Source organism: Paroedura picta, chromosome 12 (assembly GCF_049243985.1).
Source record: "Paroedura picta isolate Pp20150507F chromosome 12, Ppicta_v3.0, whole genome shotgun sequence".
Lineage (NCBI taxonomy): Eukaryota > Metazoa > Chordata > Lepidosauria > Squamata > Gekkonidae > Paroedura > Paroedura picta.
In genome coordinates, this window is record NC_135380.1 from 45,835,731 (window position 1) to 45,855,087 (window position 19,357).

At 45.6% G+C, this 19,357-nt stretch overlaps 1 protein-coding gene across 3 annotated transcripts in view; it reads left to right on the forward strand.

Moving 5' to 3' along the window:
- ASS1 (argininosuccinate synthase 1) overlaps nucleotides 1-19,357 on the forward strand; it is a 151,307-nt gene that overhangs the window by 70,243 nt on the left and 61,707 nt on the right. For all 3 annotated transcript variants that reach the window (XM_077305234.1, XM_077305235.1, XM_077305236.1), the window contains 2 exons: nucleotides 13,292-13,382; nucleotides 18,945-19,029. In XM_077305234.1, coding sequence (XP_077161349.1) covers nucleotides 13,292-13,382; nucleotides 18,945-19,029 — 176 coding nt within the window. The remainder of the gene's footprint in view (nucleotides 1-13,291; nucleotides 13,383-18,944; nucleotides 19,030-19,357) is intronic.

Here is a 19,357-nt window from a genome sequence, read left to right on the forward strand (position 1 = left end):
GAAGAATCAGGGCGGGCAGGCAGGCAGGCACCCAGAATGATGGAATGCAGGCAGGATGCTCCTCCCCCATTTCTCTCCAGTTATTTTATTTAATGGGAGCTTTGCCGTCAGCTTGGGAAATTGGCTGACAGATCCAACTTTGCCTTCGGATGTTTGGTTAAAGAGTTTTAAATGCTCCCCTCTCCCTCTCCGCTGGCTCATCTTCCTTGCTTCTCCTCTCCCCTTCTTGTCACCCCCCTTTCTCCCTGCCCCTCCCCCCTCCGAGCACCGAAGTTTTTCATAATCTCACGCCTGTTGTTGTCGCATGATCCAGGCTCCCGGAGAGGGCAGCCGATGTAAAATTGGACTCTGCCGCCCATGTAATTTGGGCCTCTGATTTTGTGTACTTTGAGGATGTATAGGTGTTGTTAAAATAAACAGAACTGAGCATGAAAACAAAGGCACATTTCTTTCTTTAAAAAAGATGGCATAGTTAGGCGGAAAAATGAAATGAGAAGAAAAAGTCTAATCTTTTCTGCTTTATGGGTGGGTTGCGGCCTTATTTCATTAAGTTTCTGTTTGGCTGCACTTTGTGGGCTTATTGGAATCCCTACGTGTCTTTGTGGACATAGACTCCCATTTGCTGTGTACACACATGCGCGGCGACTGCAGGAAATGGCAGACTTGAGTCTCCTTCTCTTCTCCCTCTGGTAATGTCTCATAGTACAAAACCCACGTTGTGATGTCATCCCCTTGCAACTTGGTTCCAAGAGCCACACTCAGCAAAGCTGGGCAGGAGCACAAGATAACACAAAGCGACAACCTCATGCATTAGGGAATTGCCATTCCCCGTCTGCCGCGGTGAAGCATTACCTGTCTGTACAGATTAAATGTTTTACAAGAACAGCTCCCAAAATTCAGAGCTTGATATCAAAATGTCACATGTCAAATGTTACATTTCCAAATTGCAGCCAGATATAAAAATTTGACTGGAATTTCTCCCCCTTTGTTTTCAAGAGGATCTTTTATAATTAGATGACTGACTGCCTGACTGATGTTTAGAAGTTGTCTTTTTATTAAATGCTGTCTTAGCTGTAAGGTATTTTGACTCCTAATAAAACGTTACAGCTTGGCAGATGCTGATATCAAATAGCAAATGTTTGCAAATCCAGAGAACATTTACTGTTGCTGAGAGGTATTGGGGGAGAGGGAATTGGAACTGGTTCCGGTTCTGGATTTGTCCACAGAATTAGATTTTTTTTAAGTGAAGCTTACTGGCAGTCCCATTTCCCTAATACTTAGAAGGTACCAGGATAGCTGTGTGCCTTGCTTAAGGACTGAAGGAATCCAATTCAGAAATGCTTGCTCCAGCTTCTTGTGGTATACATATGCAGGCACAGAGGTTCACTGGAGTCACAGTCTAATCCTATGCAGAGTCACAGTGCAATCCTATGCACATTTAGACTGAAATCTAAGTCCATCAAATAGGCTATCCAGCTTCTGTTTAAAAATTTCCAAAGACCCACCACCTCCCGAGGAAGCCTGATCCACTGAGAAACCGCTCTGTCAGGAACTTCTTCTGGATGTTTAGACGAAATTTCTTTTGAATTAATTTCATCCCATTGGATCTGGTCCATCCCTCTGGGGCAAGAGAGAACAACTCTGCTCCATCCTCTATATGGCAACCGCTTAGAAGAAGAAGAGTTGGTTCTGATATGCCGCTTTTCTCTGCCCGAAGGAGACTCAAAGCGGCTTACAGTCGCCTTTCCTTTCCTGTTCTCTTCATATCTCCAGTTTTTTTGAAGAGATCTCTGGTCCTCCCTATTCCATTGTTTTTTTTCTATTTCTTTGCACTGTTCATTTAAGAAGGCATTCTTATCTCTTCTAGCTTTTCTCTGGAATTCAGCATTCAGTTGGGTGTATCTTTCTCCCTTGCCTTTCACTTCCCTTCTCTCCTCAGCTATTTGTAAAGCTTCCTCAGAGAGCTACTTTTCTTTCTTGCATTTCTTTTTCTTTGGGATGGTTTTAGTTGCTACCTCTTGTACAATGTTGCGAACCTCCATCCATAGTTCTTCAGGCACTCTGTCTATCAGACCTAATTCCTTAAATCTATTTGTCACCTCTACTGTATATTCGTTAGGGATATGATTTAGTTCATACCTGATTGGCCTAGTGCTTTTCCCTACTTTCTTCAGTTTGAGCCTAATCCCCTTCAAGGATCGCTGCCTTGTTGTGGCAAAGGGTCTTGCGTAGCTCAGTGAAGCTATGAGCTATGCAGTGCATGGTCACCCAAGACGGACAGGTCATAGCTGAGAGCTCTGACAAAAGGTGATCCACTGGAGAAGGAAATGGCAAACCACTCCAGTATCTTTGCCATGAAAACTTTATGGACAAGTTCAAAAGGCCTAGGAGTATCTCATCCAAATCCTCTGACTGGCTTGGTGGTCTATAGCAGACCCCCACAATAATACCCCTCTCATTTCCTACTCTTTTTATATTTACCCAAATACACTCAACTGAACTTTCACACTCAGGTACCTGTATTTCTTCACAAGTATAAAGATTATTAACATATATTGCTAGTTCTCCCCCCTTCTTTTCTTGTCTGTCCCTTCTGAATAGATTGTACCCCTCAATTCTAGTATTCCAATTGTGAGCATTATCCAACCAAGTTTCTGTGGTTCCTATTAGGTCATAGCCCCCTTCCTCTATTATGACTACTAGTTCCTCCTGCTTGTTTCCCATACTCTGTGCCTTGGTGTAGAGACGTCATAATCCATCCTTTGTGTGCCCCATGGTTTTGGTTATTGAACTTCCTTGCAAGTTAGTAGTTCCCTGCTTATGTGCCATTCCCTGTAGCTTTGCAATCTTCCCATCTTCAGTTCTTGCCATCACACCAGGTTCTGAATTTACGTCTTGCTCCTCCTTTGTATTTAGTGTAACGCCCTCTTCAGCCGATGTGCAAGTGTTCTCCCCAAAATACCTTTTCCATCCCTTGTGAGGTGCACACCATCACCTGATAGTAGCCCCTCATGCTGACATTGTAGACCATTATCCAGAAATCCAAACCATTCCTGACGACTCCAGTGATGTAGCCAGTCATTTTCTTGCTTGATTTTTCTCTCTCTTCCTACGCCACGACTACTTACTGGAAGGACTGATGAAAATGCAACCTGTGCTCCCAGGTCCTTTACCTTTTCCCCCAAATCCAAGTATTTCTTAATATGTTCCATGTTCTGCTGGGCAGTATTATTTGTTCCTACATGGATGAGAAGGAAGGGGTAATGATCTCCGGGCTTGATGAGCCTGTCCAGCCGTTCTGTGACATCCTAGATCCTTGCACCAGGTAGGCAGCAGACCGCTTGAGACAACATCTGGTCTACATACTCACTAACTCTATCGTGAAGAGAGATTCCTGTTAGATTCTCAAATCAGGAGACATCGCACAGAGAATTATTTCCCACATAAACTACATATAGAATGGCTAGATATAAGGGAGGAAAATTTAGGGGGGAAATTCAAAGTCAGTGTAGGTCAGCAGTGGAATGGGCTGCCTAAGGTGGTGGGGAGCTCCCCCTCACTGGTGGTCTTCAAGCAGCGGCTGGAGAGATCCTTCTCCTGGATGCTTGAGGCTGATCCTGCATTGAGCAGGGGGTGGGACTAGATGGCCTGGATGGCCCCTTCCCACTCTAGGATTCTAGGAGTCTAGTTCAGCCGTGGAAGGGGCTGCCTAAGGAGGTGGGGAGCTCCCCCTCACTGGTGATCTTCAAGCAGCGGCTGGACAGATCCTTCTCCTGGATGCCTGAGGCTGATCCTGTACTGAGCAGGGGGTAGGATTAGATGGCCTGTCTGGCTCCTTCCCACTCAAGGATTCTAGGAGTCTAACTGGGCTCAGTGTAATGAGAGAAGAGGAGGGTGCCTGTAGGAGCAGAGCAACAAGATGAGTTGGCGAGCAAAGGTTGAGCTGCAGCAAGAATATTAAAAAACCTTTACAAATATTTATATGCACTGATTCAGTTATTAAAACATAGTTAAAACAACACATGTCTAACTGCATATGACAGAATGGACCAAATGTGTTTTGACCCCGAAGGGTCTTGGTCAGTGGTCAAATTATTGTGTGGAATGCTCCTTTGTTTAGGATCCAAATCTAAAGGCTTGCTGGGTGGCAAAGAAAAATCTGTTAGGTGTTGCTCCAACTAGTCTTTCTAAAGTATCTGATTTGGACTCCACCTTCTAAAATATGTACTATCTGAAGCCACCACTCCCAGCTTTTGCCTAGCTCTACATCAAGAGTGCATTCCCATGTGTGCCAGAAAAAGAAGCTTGGCCAAGCCCCAGGGAACATCTGGAGCCATGGCCACCAATCTCATGTGCAAGAGCCAGTTTGGTGTAGTGGTTAGGAGTGCAGACTTCTAATCTGGCATGCCGGGTTCGATTCTGCACTCCCCCACATGCAGCCAGCTGGGTGACCTTGGCCTCACCAATGCACTGATAAAACTGTTCTGACCAAGCAGTGATATCAGGGCTTTCTCAGCCTCACCCACCTCACAGGGTGTCTGTTGTAGGGAGAGGAATGGGAAGGCAACTGTAAGCCGCTTTGGGTAGGGAAAAGCGGCATATAAGAACCAACTCTTCTTCTTCTTCTTCTTCTTCTTCTTCTTCTTCTTCTTCTTCTTCTTCTTCTTCTTCTTCTTCTTCTTCTTCTTCTTCTTCTTCATACCAGCCCACCTGCTACATTGGCTGTACTGAGGAAAAGAGTCCCAAGAATATAAGACAGTTTCCCTCTAGGCTACCATCCTCTCTCACACAGTGGCCAACCAATTCATCTAGAGGTCCAACAACAAAGCGTTGAAGCCCAGGCCTTCCCCTGATCTTGCTTCCTAGTACAAGGTTTCAGGGGTTGACTGAACCCTCTTCAAGGGTGGAGGTTTCCTTTAATCATCATGGCTAGTAGCCACTGATCGACCTGTCCTCCATCAAATTTAGCTATTACCTCCTCCAGCAGTGAATTCCACATTTTAATTGCTCCTTGTGTAAAAGAAGTATTTCCTTTTGTCTGTTGTGAATCTGTTGCCCATCAGCTTTCATTGGATGCCCCCGAGTTCTAGGGCCTTTCCACACCTATTAAATGTAGTGAAATGCTTATGTAGTCATTATATTCTGGCCCCTCTGCATGACATCGCCAACCAGCGTCCAAGCAGCAAATGGCTGGCTACATCCTCCATTTTAATGCGCTAGTTGGGGAATCACATAAAGTGGATTCCCCAAACTAAAAGCACTTACCCCAGCGGACAACCAGCACACGACACGCTAAAGTAATGTATGGAGGCAAAGAAGAGCTATCTATGTCTCCAAAGTCCCGCCCTTGCACCCGCCTCCCTCTCCCTGCTCCCGGGGATGGGATTTTTTTTAAGCAATTGCCTGGAACAACAACTAGGTGTACAAGTGTTCAGGCAACGCCAAAAAAAATTCCCCCCCAAAGTTGTCATAGAATCATAGAATCATAGAATCATAGAGGTGGAAGGAGCCATACAGGCCATCTAGTCCAACCCCCTGCTCAACGCAGGATCAGCCGTAAGCATCCTAAAGCATCCAAGAGCATCCTAAAGCATCCAAGATGTTTGTCACACAAAGCATGCCTCTCTACAGTCCCCCCCCCTTCAAAATCAGGAACAAGATGAATTTTTAAATGATTCAAGACTCCTGATTCCATAAGGGGTAGCATTCAAAAAGCACTAGAATCATAGAATAATAGAGTTGAAAGAGGCCTCATGGGTCATCTAGTCCAACCCCCTGCACTGTGCAGGACACTCACATCCCTATTGCTCATCCACTGTCACCTGCCACCCCCTTAAACCTTCACAGAATCAGCCTCTCCGTCAGAGGGCTATCTAGCCTCTGTTTAAAAATCTCCAAAGATGGAGAACCCACAACCTCCTGAGGAAGCCTGTTCCACTGAGAAACCGCTCTAACTGTCAGGAACTTCTTCCGGATGTTTAGATGGAATTTTTTTTGAATTAATTTCATCCCATTCGTTCTGGCCTGTCCCTCTGGGGCAAGAGAGAACAATTCTGCTCCATCCTCTATATGGCACCCTTTTAAATACTATGCATCTATGATTATGTTTAGATGCGTAGGTGTTTCAACAGAGAAATATTAATTTTAAAAAATTGGTGGGCATTGCAAGACCTTTAAAAAAAGGAGAAAGGGGATTGGTTGCCTGACTTGATTAACAGGCAGAAGAGAGTCACGTATAAACCACGTTGCTCTCTTCTGCCATTTCCAGCAGTGCTTGTGGAGTGTAAGAAGCACAAAAAGGTGGCGGACTGCTCCGAGATGACAAGAAGGTGAGGAATGGCCAGAGGTGCGATAATATTTAGTGCTACGCCATTACACTGGCGTAATGCCATTTTTTCAATGTGCGGAAGTGCCCCTAGTATTATGAGACAAGGAGAAAAAGTCCTGGGCTGCAGCTGTACGTCAGCCTCATTGATCGCGGTGGAGTTACACCCGTTCATAGTGGCAAGGGTATTAAATCCACTATGTTTAAATAATTAAATTTCCCCTCCAGTTCTCCATACTCCTTTATGGCTCCCCCCCCCCGGGCTTCTCTTTGGGCTCACCCATCTGTTGGCAGGGTCTGTTTGATGGGACAAATGTGCTTGTTGGACTTCAGCCAAAGGTCTTTACATTGTGGAAGCTTTTCCAGGGACTTCAACAGGCTGTGATCCAGGGAAGTGCAGGCAGTAGGCTGAAGGGAGGGGTAATACTGTTCACGAAGAGAAAGAGAGAGAGAGAGAGAGAGACAGAGACAGAGACAGACAGAGAGCGACAGAGAGATCAGTCCATTTCCAGCAACAACCATCCAGGTACATCTGAAGGGAAGAAGTGTTTGGTGTTGAGAGGTATTCTGCATCTCAACATGGAGGTTTCATTTCTCTGTGGTAGCTGACTTCAAGAATTTGTTCAATGACTTTGTAAGGGAATAATGCTAAACTAGGAGCCACATCTTGTGGCAATGAGTTCCATTGTATTAAAAGGCTTTGTCAGCCCTGAGCCATCTTTAGTGCGTCACCCAGATACATTCTAGGAAGGATCATCTCTGACTCTTGATCGTTTTGTTCCCAGATTAAAAAGCTGCAGCCTCTTTTGTCTTCCATTATAGGGAAGGTTCTCTAGCCCTTCATCAGTTTGGTTGTCTCTTTCTGCACCCTTCCTGGCAGTAAGAGACCCTTTTCAAGATGGGGCAGCTGGAACAGCTCTTCATGAACCACCACAAACTGCCTTAAAATTAAAATTTGTAGAAGTTTGTGGTGGCTCTTCAGTTCACCAACACTGCTCTGCACACCATGAACCAGCCCAAATTCATGATGAACTTTGTCATGTGAGCCAGTTTGTGCCCATCACTGAGTGCAGGAGGCCTTGTCTGGAGGTTCCAGCTATGGGCAGATTGCATGTAGATTCTGCAGCCAGCATCATCTGTGAGTGATGGAACCAGATATGAACGTGTGGCTTTTGTCCACTCTGTGTTTTGGCCTAGAAGACTCAGAAGTTCTCTGTTGTGCCTTCCTTTGCTGCAGGGTGTTTGTTGTGTGGGTGAGCCTTTGGTGGGCCTTTAAGAGCAGGCTCCTGCTAAATTGCATGGCTTGCACACAGAAGAGGGGCATTAAGCTCTGCTTTCCCAGAGAAAGATTCCTTTTCAAAAAAGCCATTGTTTCTGCTCCACCCTCCACTTATTGCATGCCTCCAAATGTGAAAATTCATCAAAAGCGCCCGAGGCATAAACTAATGATGGGAATGTGGCCATTTTCCACCAGCCCGGCTTGAAGAGATAAGACACCTCTGTGCTATAAAATCGGGCAAGGGAGGGAAAAAATATACATAAAGGTTGATGTGTTTTGAAATGGGTTTTTGCTTTGTTCCTCTATTTCCCCCCTGGGTGTATTAACCTTGGGGACACCGTCAAAAAGCGCATTCGACAGCAGCACCTGCTGGGGTCAAGGGTAGTCATTAGTTTTTCGGTCAGTGCAGAATAAACCCCATTTCTCTGCATGTCTGTGTCTCTCAGTTGCTGAAAGAGTATGGGCTGTGCCCCTCTCTCTCTCTCTCTCGCTTTTTCTCTGCCAAAGTCACACTTTCCTTCCTGCGTGACTTGTTCCTCTATAGCTATTCCATCTCCAGCTGTGGGGGCGTCAAAGAAAAAGATGAGATCAAGTTGAGGGGAAAAAATTGTCTGATTTCCCTGGCCCTTTGTTCCCAGTCATCGCCATCTCTCCCTCCCTCCCTCCCTCCCTCCTCCTTTGGAGGCATCAGAAACTGTTCTTCTTGGGTTTTGCTGCCTTTGCAGTCCCAGGCTTTTAGGGTAGCTTTTTATTTTTTTTTAAGTTCTAGCTAATATATGCCTAAGGATAAGCAAAGGGGCTAAAGGAAAGCATTGGTGGCTCAGTGGAACCTCCATGAACAAAAGCAGTATATCTCTACATACTTGATACAAACAAAGGCAAGTCATTACATCAATGTCCTGCTTGTGAGTAGCATCCAGCCAGCTGCTGTTCAATAGGGTCATCAGCTGGTGGCATAAAGCAGCACCATTATGCGTGGATCCAGCGCCAGTGGACAGTTCTTCTCTTCATATGAACTGCTGAGGAGCATGACTATTGGCTGAAAATCTGGATGAGAAATAAAATCAGCAGAATGGAAGCAATGGATCTTCATAGAAGAATTTGTGAATGGGCAGGATACGCAAACTGTTCAACTTCAGTTAACACTGGTGTCCAGCTTTTCCCAAAGAGAGGGCAGCCAGAGCATAGGCAAGTGTGAGCCTAACCTGTGGGTCAGGACATAACGGTGAGTCATGAAGCCTCTGGAAGTGGGTTGCAGACCAGTGCTCCATGATGGCTACCCCTGTCCTTTCCATTGCTCTCTTTGTATTTTGGAAACCAAGATCTTCCATTTCCTATGCCAGGTGGTTTTTCTTCTTCCCTGTATATACAAGCTGGATATACAAGTGTCCTGATGGTACTATACTGAGTTTCTTAGAATCATAGTGAGATTAGAGGGAGTCATGGAGAAGGAGAGGGTGCTCACAGGCTGGGATGTCACCTCCATATCACTTCCATTCCATTTATTAAGGTTTAATAGCCCATAGGCCATACACCTAAAAATTCAGCTATTTAAAAAGACAGTAAAAAGTTTGCCAGTGTTATGACAAGTCAGCTATGATAGTCTTAATCTTGCAGTATCACAAAAAGATGAATAGTCCAGCATCCATTTTCTCAAACATATCTGAAATTGTTGACTTGTTGGAATTTATGCATAGCAATTTTCCATGTATTGTTTGATCTTCTCACTGATTTTGTAAATACCATGTTTTGACTTGCTATCATTTATAATAATAATTCACAGTAAATGAAGGCTTTATTGGAACATTTTAATCCAATCTTGGTCCTTGATAGCAAGACAAGGTTATCAGCAAAAAGTAGAGCAAGCACTGACTATTAACACATGATGAATGTTTGGATATATACTGTAGACCTGGAGCGAAGTCATTCAGTTACAAGTTGAATAAATGATCCTATATTTGTATGGGATTTGATAGTTGTCCTTCATGACTTATTTTGACATACATAGTTCTCAGAATAAAGGTTCATTATTAGTTTCAGGAGTCTTTTTGGAATGTTCATAGCATTTAACTTGTTCCATAAGCATGTATGAGGAACTGAATCAAAGGCAGCCTTTAACTCAATAAAGGTGGCCTATAAGATACTCAACATGCCTTGCATGCATTTGCATATCAGAGAGGCTAAGGTAAAACAATTATGTATACAAGAATGGCCCTTTCTGAAACCTGCTTGCTCATTACCAAAATTTTTCCCCATGCCCATCAAGTATTCTTGGTTTACTTATTATGGCTAACAGGCTAATTGGCCACTAATTATTTGGGTCAGTTATGTCACCTGTTCTATATATAGGAACAATTAATGATGTTCTCCGTGTAGCTGGAATGATTTTATATCTGTTTATTAGCATTATTATTCCACCAGTCAGGGGCCATCTTACAATCCAACAATAACTGTGGGTGACCCAGACCATTGTCTGATTTGATTCCGACAACAGAAGATTGAAGACACTAGACTGATGACGCTGAATATTTTAAAATTAGAAGTCATTATTACCATTTTTTATAGCTGTTTTAAATTATTTTTAAATTTTGTATCTGTTGTATATGTATATATTATATTGTTTACTGCCCAGAGCTGACCCTACCAGGACAGGCAGTATAAAAATCAAATAAATAATAATAATAATTTCTCAGGGAATGCATCAGGAACAGAAGATTTTCTCGATTTTCAATTTCTGATATTTTTGATTATTCCATTGCATTTACAGATTTCCATTGTGGAATTTGACCAAGATTAATGTCAAAGTCTAAATCGAATTCAAGATTATGTTTCTTATAGAGATTTTCAAGATGCTTTCCCCAAATTGTTGCTGGTATTGGGGTCACAGTGTTGCCTTTTCCCCTTAGCGTTAGATGTCAGAGAAATGTAGTTGATTTTTCTTCTGCTGTTGCAATCACCTTGTCATATATGAATTTCATAGATGGATGTTTTTTCTCTCTTTAATAGCAGTCTATATTTCCTTGTAACAATAAGAGCTGGGTAGTAGCTGTATTTCTTTTTAAAATTTGTATTTTTAGACCATCTCTACTTAATTGACAATATGATCAATATTTGAATCTGATATTTGATCAATATTTGAATCTGATATAGTCTCTAAAGATATTTAAATAAATATGGGAATATGATCACATGTTCCCAAATCTTTGAACTCCAGTATTTTAGCAAAGTTCATATTTTAATATAATCAATCATACTAGCACCTTGTGGGGAGACATATGTATAGTCTCCGTAGGAGTCAACGGTGCTATTTCCATTTATGATCACTAAAGATAGCCTAGAGGTCATGTTCATCAATTTGGCTCCTGATCTATTTATACCTTTTGTCTTTTGAGTGATGCTGTCCTTCTGTGGTATTATAATATAGAAGGCTGTCCTTCTAGAATTTAGAGTAGGTCAATTTATTGTCATCTAAGCCTATTCTTTGATAAAACTCTCCCCCTATTCTCATAGTGGCTTATGTATGGCTATATTGTGTAGATCAAGCAGATATTCCTCTAAAGTTGTCCATTTATTAGTAGAAATTCCTTAGAATGAATGTTTATTTTCACTGCCATAACAAAGTTTAATGGATGGGGGTGGGGGAGAAGATGACCTACAAAGGTCAGACTTAAGAATGTCAGAATTCACTTGCTTGAGGTTCACATTGCAGGAGCAGCTGAACCCTTTGGGAACATGTGATCATCTTCCCATATTTATTAAACTTCTGGTTAGTCACTGTAGAAAATGGAAGGCTGAGCTGGAAGGGTGCCAATGTCATATATTGTTATCATCATCATCATCATCATCATCATCATCATCATCATCATCATCATCATCATCATCATCATCATAGAATCATAGAATCACAGAATCATAGAGTTGGAAGGGGCCATACAGGCCATCTAGTCCAACCCCCTGCTCAATGCAGGATCAGCCCTAAGCATCCTAAAGCATCCAAGAAAAGTGTGTATCCAACCTTTGCTTGAAGACTGCCAGTGAGGGGGAGCTCACCACCTCCTTAGGCAGCCTATTCCATTGCTGAACTACTCTGACTGTGAAATTTTTTTTCCTGATATCTAGCCTATATAGTTGTACTTGAAGTTTAAACCCATTACTGCGTGTCCTCTCCTCTGCAGGTAGAATCATAGCATCATAGAGTTGGAAGGGGCCATACAGGCCATCTAGTCCAACCCCCTGCTCAACGCAGGATCAGCCCAAAACATCCTAAAGCATCCGAGAAAAGTGTGTATCCAACCTTTGCTTGAAGACTGCCATCATCATCATCATCATCTCAATGTATACTGCCACTCTCAGCATGGCCATCTCATGGCGGTTCACAATAAACAATAAAGCCTAAATAAAATCCTTAAAAACTCCAATTACAATTACAACAACAATTACAATAGATGGCAGTATAACTTCTTAATCTCGACTCTGATGTTCCAGCCTTAGGCACAACATATGTGGTCCTAGATGAAATAAAGCCCAGGGACGCTGATCGTAAAACCTACTATCCTAATAGCATAAATGGGGCGGGACCTATACTGCCTAGGGTATCAAAAAACCTTGGGCCAGCCTTTGACGGGTCAGCATACCAAATATATTTAGACGTGGGTCACTATACCAAAAAAAATTGGAAACCACTGGTCTAGATCAGTCTACTGGATCTTCCATCTTAACATTCTGTTTCCTAACAATCGCCAGCATTAAGCAGATGTTTTTGCTGTCACAGTGGCCAAATGTTGTAGAGAAGAATGCAAACAGGCCAGTCAGTCCCTGTTTCATGTGGGTTTGTGGACACAAGGCAGTGGAACCTTGCTTCTAGGAGTCCTTCTAAGGCAGAGGTAGTCGACCTGTGGTCCTCCAGATGTTTATGGACTACAATTCCCATGAGCCCCTGCCAGCAAATGTTGGCAGGGGCTCATGGGAATTGTAGTTCATGAACATCTGGAGGACCACAGGTTGACTACCCCTGCTCTAAGGTCTTCACCATAGAGAAAGTCCTAGAGCGTTTCCCAGAAGTGACATTAAATCCTTCTCAAATGCCAGCCTCCACTACCCTGTCCCCCCCCAATCCCCTGACATTTGCTATTGCTGTGCTGGTAGCCCTACCTGGTGGAATAGCTTCTGCAGGAGATGGTTCTGGGAGGTAACAATCTATAGGTTGGCTAGTGGAAGGGGAAGCACTGTTCTGCTTCTCCCTCTGAAGAGTCCCAGTGGAATGGAAACTGTTACAGGAGAGGAAGAGCCCACTACAGGTATTCTGGTTTGGAAGAACGTTGGAAACCTTGCTTTTGAAAGCCACTTAACTGCAGCAGATCAAAGTCTTGACCAAGATGCTATATAGCACAGCTTTGTGGACTCCTGTGTATAAAAGCTAGTTTATTCCTATGGTGGGACTCACACCATAAGGGGACCAAGAAGCAGGACAATGAAGAGGTGGGGCTGTGCAGATAGGGTAGGGCTTCGTTTCTCAGTACTGGGATCTTCATCTCACATGGGAAAAGTCACATGTTTTGAAGGGCTTTTAAACTGGTCCTGCTGTCCCAGAAATCTCATATCCATTTTTGCCTCTACTTTTGTTGGCTCCTGACTATGCAGAATGGGAGTTAGGCGCATGTGGTAATTTCTTGCAATGTTCCTTACAGAACCAGGCTCCTCCTGGACTCTATACCAAGACAACTGATCCTGCTGCAGCTCCTGACACTCCTGACATCTTAGAGATTGAGTTCAAGAAGGGTAAGGACAGCGATGGCCCAATGCCTGCTTTTCCACTCACTTTTTACCTGCCTTTTGGAAGTGCTATGGAAGGTTCACATCCAGCACTAACTGAAGCTCTGAGGGTATGAAAGAGTGCTGTCAAAGATCTAATACCACAGGCAACACTACCATAGAGCCAGTGCCTGGATCATTACAAGCATTGGATTAGGCTCAGACAGACCTAGACCTTTTATGCATGGCGGCAGCTACCCCGCGCTGCTGCCGTGCCGTTGCGGCGGGATACGATGCCCCGCCGTTCCCCGTATACGCACATGCTGGGCTTCCCCGGCGTAGCGTGCGCTTTACACCAGGGCCAGGAGGACCGGATCGCTGCCACCCGAGATAAGTTGAAGCGGCAGGGGGGGGGAGGTGGGGAAGGGCCGAGGGGAGGGGGGGCAGGCTCTCTCCATACGCACTGGTGGGGGCAGGGGGTCACCCCTGTCAGCTCCGTGGATCCACGGAGCCCGCAGGGGCGTGCGGTGTCCCTACAGGTCGGGGCTGGGGAGGACGAAAGACCCGGCGCCAGGTCTTTTGGCGCTGGCCCACTACACAGTGCTGGCCCAGCTCAGCCCCTGCTGGCCTCCAGCGTACCCAGGAAGCTGCAGAAGTTCCCACATTTGCTTAACGCGGGCCTTCCGTAGTCCTGGGCCAGGACGCACCCACGCTGGCAGCGGTGGCAAGCATTATCGGGGATTTTCCCTGAAGCGATGCCGCCCCCAGCGTGGGCATTATGGTCCTTGGGTTCAAATCCCTACTCACTGGGCATTTCCACACATCGGTAAAAACAGCGTTATGCCAACTGAATGGCATAGCGCTAAATATTATCGCACCTCCCAGCCCCTCCTCACCTTTTTGCTGTCTCGCTCTTGTCTGCCGCGTTTTCATGCTTCTCACCCTCCACATCTGCTGCTGGAAATGGCGGAAGAGAGCAACGTGCCTTATATGTGACTCTCTTCCACCTGTCAATCAATCCAGGCAACCAATCCTCTTTCTCCATGCTTTAAAGGTCCCACAATGCCTGCTAATTTTTTAAAATGGATACTTCTCTGCTGAAAGGCCTATGGATAGAATCATAGATGCATAGTGCTTTTTGAATGCCACCCCTTATGGGATCACAAGTCTTGATACTTTAAAAAATTGATCTCGTTCCTGATTTGGGGGAGGGGAGAGAACTTTAGAAAGGCAAGTTTTGTGTTAGAACTTTGAAAAAAAATTATTTTATTTCTGGCATGGCCTGCACGCTTGTCTGTCTATTCGTTGCTCCAAGGGAGAGGGGGGCAGGTGTGAGGGTGGGACGAGGCTGGCTCCTTCCCTCTGCTGGTTGCTTACTGGTTGCTCTCCCTTAGCTCATGCTAAATAGGTTGGGAAATCCACTTTTTGGGATTCACCAACTAGCGTTCTAAAATGGAGGATGTAGCGAGCAGTTTACTGCCTGGACGCTGGATGTTGCCAGCATTTTACTACATTTAACAGGTGTGGAAATGCCCACTGAGTTCCTTTGGCCCAGTCATTCCGGCCACACGAACTCACAAGGTTGTTCTAAGGAGGAAAGCCACAGTCCCATCTTGAGCTCAGAGTGGTTGGAAGCATGACAGGAAGAAGTCCCCTTGATTGTGGCCTTTTTCATTAGGATTCATTTGCACGTTCAGCTGAAAAATTGCCCAGTGACACGTTGTCTCACTGACCCAGCGATGAACCCGCTTAAATCTTCAGGGGCAGCCCTAGTGATTTGGGGCCCTGGAACGGAGTCAAGGACAGGACCCCCTGGATGCTTTATCTACCCACTCTGTACCCCTACAAAAAAAAAAAGCTTTCCAAATTCCACAGTGCATCTCTTTCCAAACTGCACCTCAATTTGCCTGATGACCATTGTGTGACAAATAGATTGATCAAGTATAGGTGTCATTAGGGGGGAAAAGCCCATTGAGGAACATGTGTGGAACAATTCATGTCCAAGGGCCAGGTAAATATTTGGAAATGTTTGTTATCTGAACTGTTGCTATCAAGCCATAGAGCAAAGTTTGCAGGGGCACCTTGAAGACCAACAGAGTCTAATTCTGGGTGTTCGTGTGTGTTTGTGTGCATTTTTCCCCAAGTGCACAAGAAAGCTTATGCCCAGAATTTAACATTGTTAGTCTTAAGAAGAAGAAGAATTGGTTTCTAGACCCCACTTTTCACTTCCCAAGGGAGTCTCAAAGCAACTTACAATCACCTTCCCTTCCTCTCCCTACAGCAGGCACCCTGTGAGGTAGGTGAGGCTGAGGGCACTCTGACAGAACTGATCTGTGAGAACAGCTTGAACATGACTGTGACTGGCTTGACTGGCTGAAGGTCACCTAGTTGGCTGCATGTGGAGGAGTGGGGAAATCAAACCCAGCTTGCCAAATTAGAGGTTGCTGCTCTTAACCAGGACACCACGCTGGCTCTAAAGGTGCCACTGGACTGTTCTGTTGCTGTCAGAGAAGACCACTTTATCAATAAGTTAATTCCATCCACCAGGTGATGTAATGCGTGGGTTCTTCAGTCAGTCTTAAAAGATATCACCCTACAGCCATGGACCCCCTGTGCCAAGCCCTAGGCAATGGCTCAGGCTAATGCACAAGGAAGACCACCCCTATAAATCTTTTGGTCCCTCTTCCCAGCGCTGAGAATGCTTAGTTCTTCCAGACAGAACCCTGGGACAGAAGAACCAAGATGAATCCCAGCAAAGGTCCTCCTCCAATAAAGCTGTTCTGACCGAGCAGCAATATCAGGGCTCTCTCAGCCTCACCCACCCCACAGGGTGTCTGTTGTGGGGAGAGGAAAGGGAAGGCGAATGTAAGCCACTGTGAGACTCCTTTGGGTAGTGAAAAGTGGGGTAAAAAAACTCACTCTTCTTCTTCTACTTTAGTACTATCAGGGCTCTCTCAGCCTCACCCACCTCATAGGGTGCCTGTTGTGGGGAGAGGATTGGGAAGGCGAATGTAAGCCACTTTGAGACTCCTTTGGGAGAGAAAAGCGGCAAATAAGAACCAACTCTTCTTCTTCAGTAATATCAGGGCTCTCTCAGCCTCACGTCCCTCACAGGGTGTCTGTTGTGGGGAGAGGAAAGGGAAGGTGAATGTAAGCTGTTTTGAGACTCCTTTGGGTAGAGAAAAGCGGCATATAAGAACCAACTTCAAGTCCTCTTCCTCTTTCTCCTCCTCTTTCTCCTCTTCCTCTTCCTCCTCCTCCTCCTCCGCCTCCTCCTCATGCAACAGCAAAATGCTGCCTAAAAGCCCCAAGCCACACTCCCTCTTTAGTTTCCTCACCCAGAAAATGGCATTTGAAGGTAGGCTGCCCCTGATCATGCAAGTTGAAGCCCTCAACGCAAAGAAAAAGCAAGATATAAACAAACTAGAAAACAGTGCTAGTAGCCTTTCTTAGAACTCTCCTCCATGACTTAGTTCTCTTTAAAACCCACCTGAACTTGCAATTGGCGTCATGTCAGGTGGAAGATAAATACCATAAGTTAATTGTGCAATGTGTGAAGAAGTATTTTCTTTGGCCTGTCTTGAATCTACTGCCCACCATTGGGCACCCCTGAGTCATATCACAGGAGAAGAAAAAGTTCTCGCCCTCCATTTTGCATTCCCCATGCATCATTTCATACACTTCTGCCATGTTCCCGTTCACTGACTTCTTTTTTTCTTAATCTGAGAAGCCCCAAACAGCTTAGTTTTTCCTCACAGGGAAGGTGTGCCAGCCCTGGGTCCCTTCTGCAGCTGACAATAGTCTTTTTCAGGTAGGCTGATCAGGAACTGCACACCGCATGCCAAAAGATGGCCACACGCACAACAGTCCATAAGTTCATTTTTTTAGTTGAAAGGTTGGTGATTTCTCATAACCTTCACTTCAAGGTCTCTCCCTCACCCGCCTCGTCTGTCCTCTAAGTCTGTCTCCTCTTGCTGTTGGGGTCCTTCGCCTGGCATGTTCATGAACGGGGAGTGTCGGCAGCTGCTTACCCTTTCAAATATGGTTAATCATTTGGTTTAAATCCCAGATAAATTAACTAGCTGGTAGCCCTGTGGCCTTTGGATGCTCCTTCAGCTCTACCGAGTCGAAATGCAGCTCCCCCTCCTGGGGGTCAGAAAAAACCTGGGGAGGTTTTAAGCCCCGGGTGTCTCACCCCCCCCTCAATAGGCTGCAGTTTACCCCATAGTTAATTTATTTGAAGTTCTAATCTAATTATTAACTATTTTAAAAGGATAAGCGGCTTTCTGGGACAATGCCTGCGCTCTGCCTGGCGAGCCGCATCCAAGAGCCAGGCAGAAGACGAAAACAGAAGGCAAAGGGGGAGCGGGCTGGGGGAGGTGGCTGCTCCGGCATGGAAGAGACTTAGGGTTCATTATTGCTGCAGCTTACATTTAATCGTAATTTACAGCCCAGTTTATAAACCCTCCCAGCCTCGCCAAATATATATAAAAGAGTTTAGAATGGAGAAGTTGACAGGGACCCTTTGCTACCCAGCGGGCCTTTGCTGACGCCTGAGTAATAAAGCTCAGAATGGGAGCCATGGAATCCTGATTAGCAATTGATAGAGCCCTATATGATAATGAGGAAGGCAGATGGAAGAGATTAGATCTCCAACGGGGCTCACCGAGATGGGCCCCCCCCCTTTTTCTTCTTCTGTGGGCCCTCATGGCTGCCTCCCTTCTCTGTGTCTTTTCTGTCTACTTTTTTTTTGCTTATTTCCCATAGCTTGCGGGGGGGGGGGGATAAAACTCGGTTTCCTCCCCCCTGTTCAGGCACCACTTCTGGCCTCCCACCCCCAAGGTTCCCTTCTTCTTGCAGCTATCACCCTTTAAATAGTAATACTAATAAATAGGCCCCTGAATGGATTCATGGAGCCACTCCCTCATCTCTAATCTTGAGACAAGCTCCCCATTCACTCTTGTCAGGCGGTGAACTGGCAACATGGGTGGGGTGGTTTATCCACCAGGGAGTCATTACAGGGGCCGGGTGTGGGTCTTGCCTACACCTCGGTTTCCCCGCCCCGCTCCCCCCTCCCCCTTCCCCCCTTGCACTTTGACTGCCGGGGGTTGTTCGTCGGGCCAGCCCCAGTGGCTGGTGGAACAGAAGGTGCAAGGCCCGAAGACAATGGGCAAGCGTGAAATTTAATTAGCCGAGGCCTTAGCCACAATTTCAGGCTCCTAAAAAGGGAGGCTGAGGGGCCGGGTGGGAAGGGGGAGCTGTATGTGGGAGGGAGGGGAATTTTTATTGCCTTTTTTATTCTTCTTTTCTCTCCAGGCTCTTTTTTTTTTTTTAAGTCTGGTATTGTGTGTGGTGTTTCTTTCTCTCTTTTTAAAGAGCCTTCTGATAGAAGCAGCTTGGACACGCCTTTTTAAGAAGTTATTTAGAGTTCATATCTGTCATCTCTATTTAACGCACAGGAGGTGATGTTTAAAGAGGTGCTCTTGACATTAATAAGGGGATTCAAAGTCCGGCTGGGCCCCTGCTCCCCCATTTCCCGGCTCCCCCACCCGCCTGCCTTCTCAGTGTGGCTTTTCTCTCGCTCTACAGGTGTCCCCGTCAAAGTCATGCAGGTCAGCGAAGGGACCACTCGCCAGTCGGCCCTTGAGCTCTTTCTTTACCTGAATGAAATTGCGTAAGTTGCCCCCGTTAGGTTCACTGATCTCCAGATGACAGAGATCGATTCCCCTGGAGAAAATGGCAACTCTCTCCGAGCCCCTCCTTCTCCATGGGCCACCCCCAACCCTCCAAAAGCTTTGGCAGCCAGCTTGGGCAGCCCTGTATGGACAAGGCCAGGTCACGGCAGGCCTGCTGTTCTTCCACGAACTCAAAGTGACTCTGTCTTTGTGACCAGCTCTGTTCGGTTCCCTGCCCCTTCAGCGGAAGAGCTCCAGTTGTGAGGCGCTGGAGACAGCCTTTCCGGCTGGGCCCAAGAAAGCCACCACCAGTCAGAAGAGATGCTG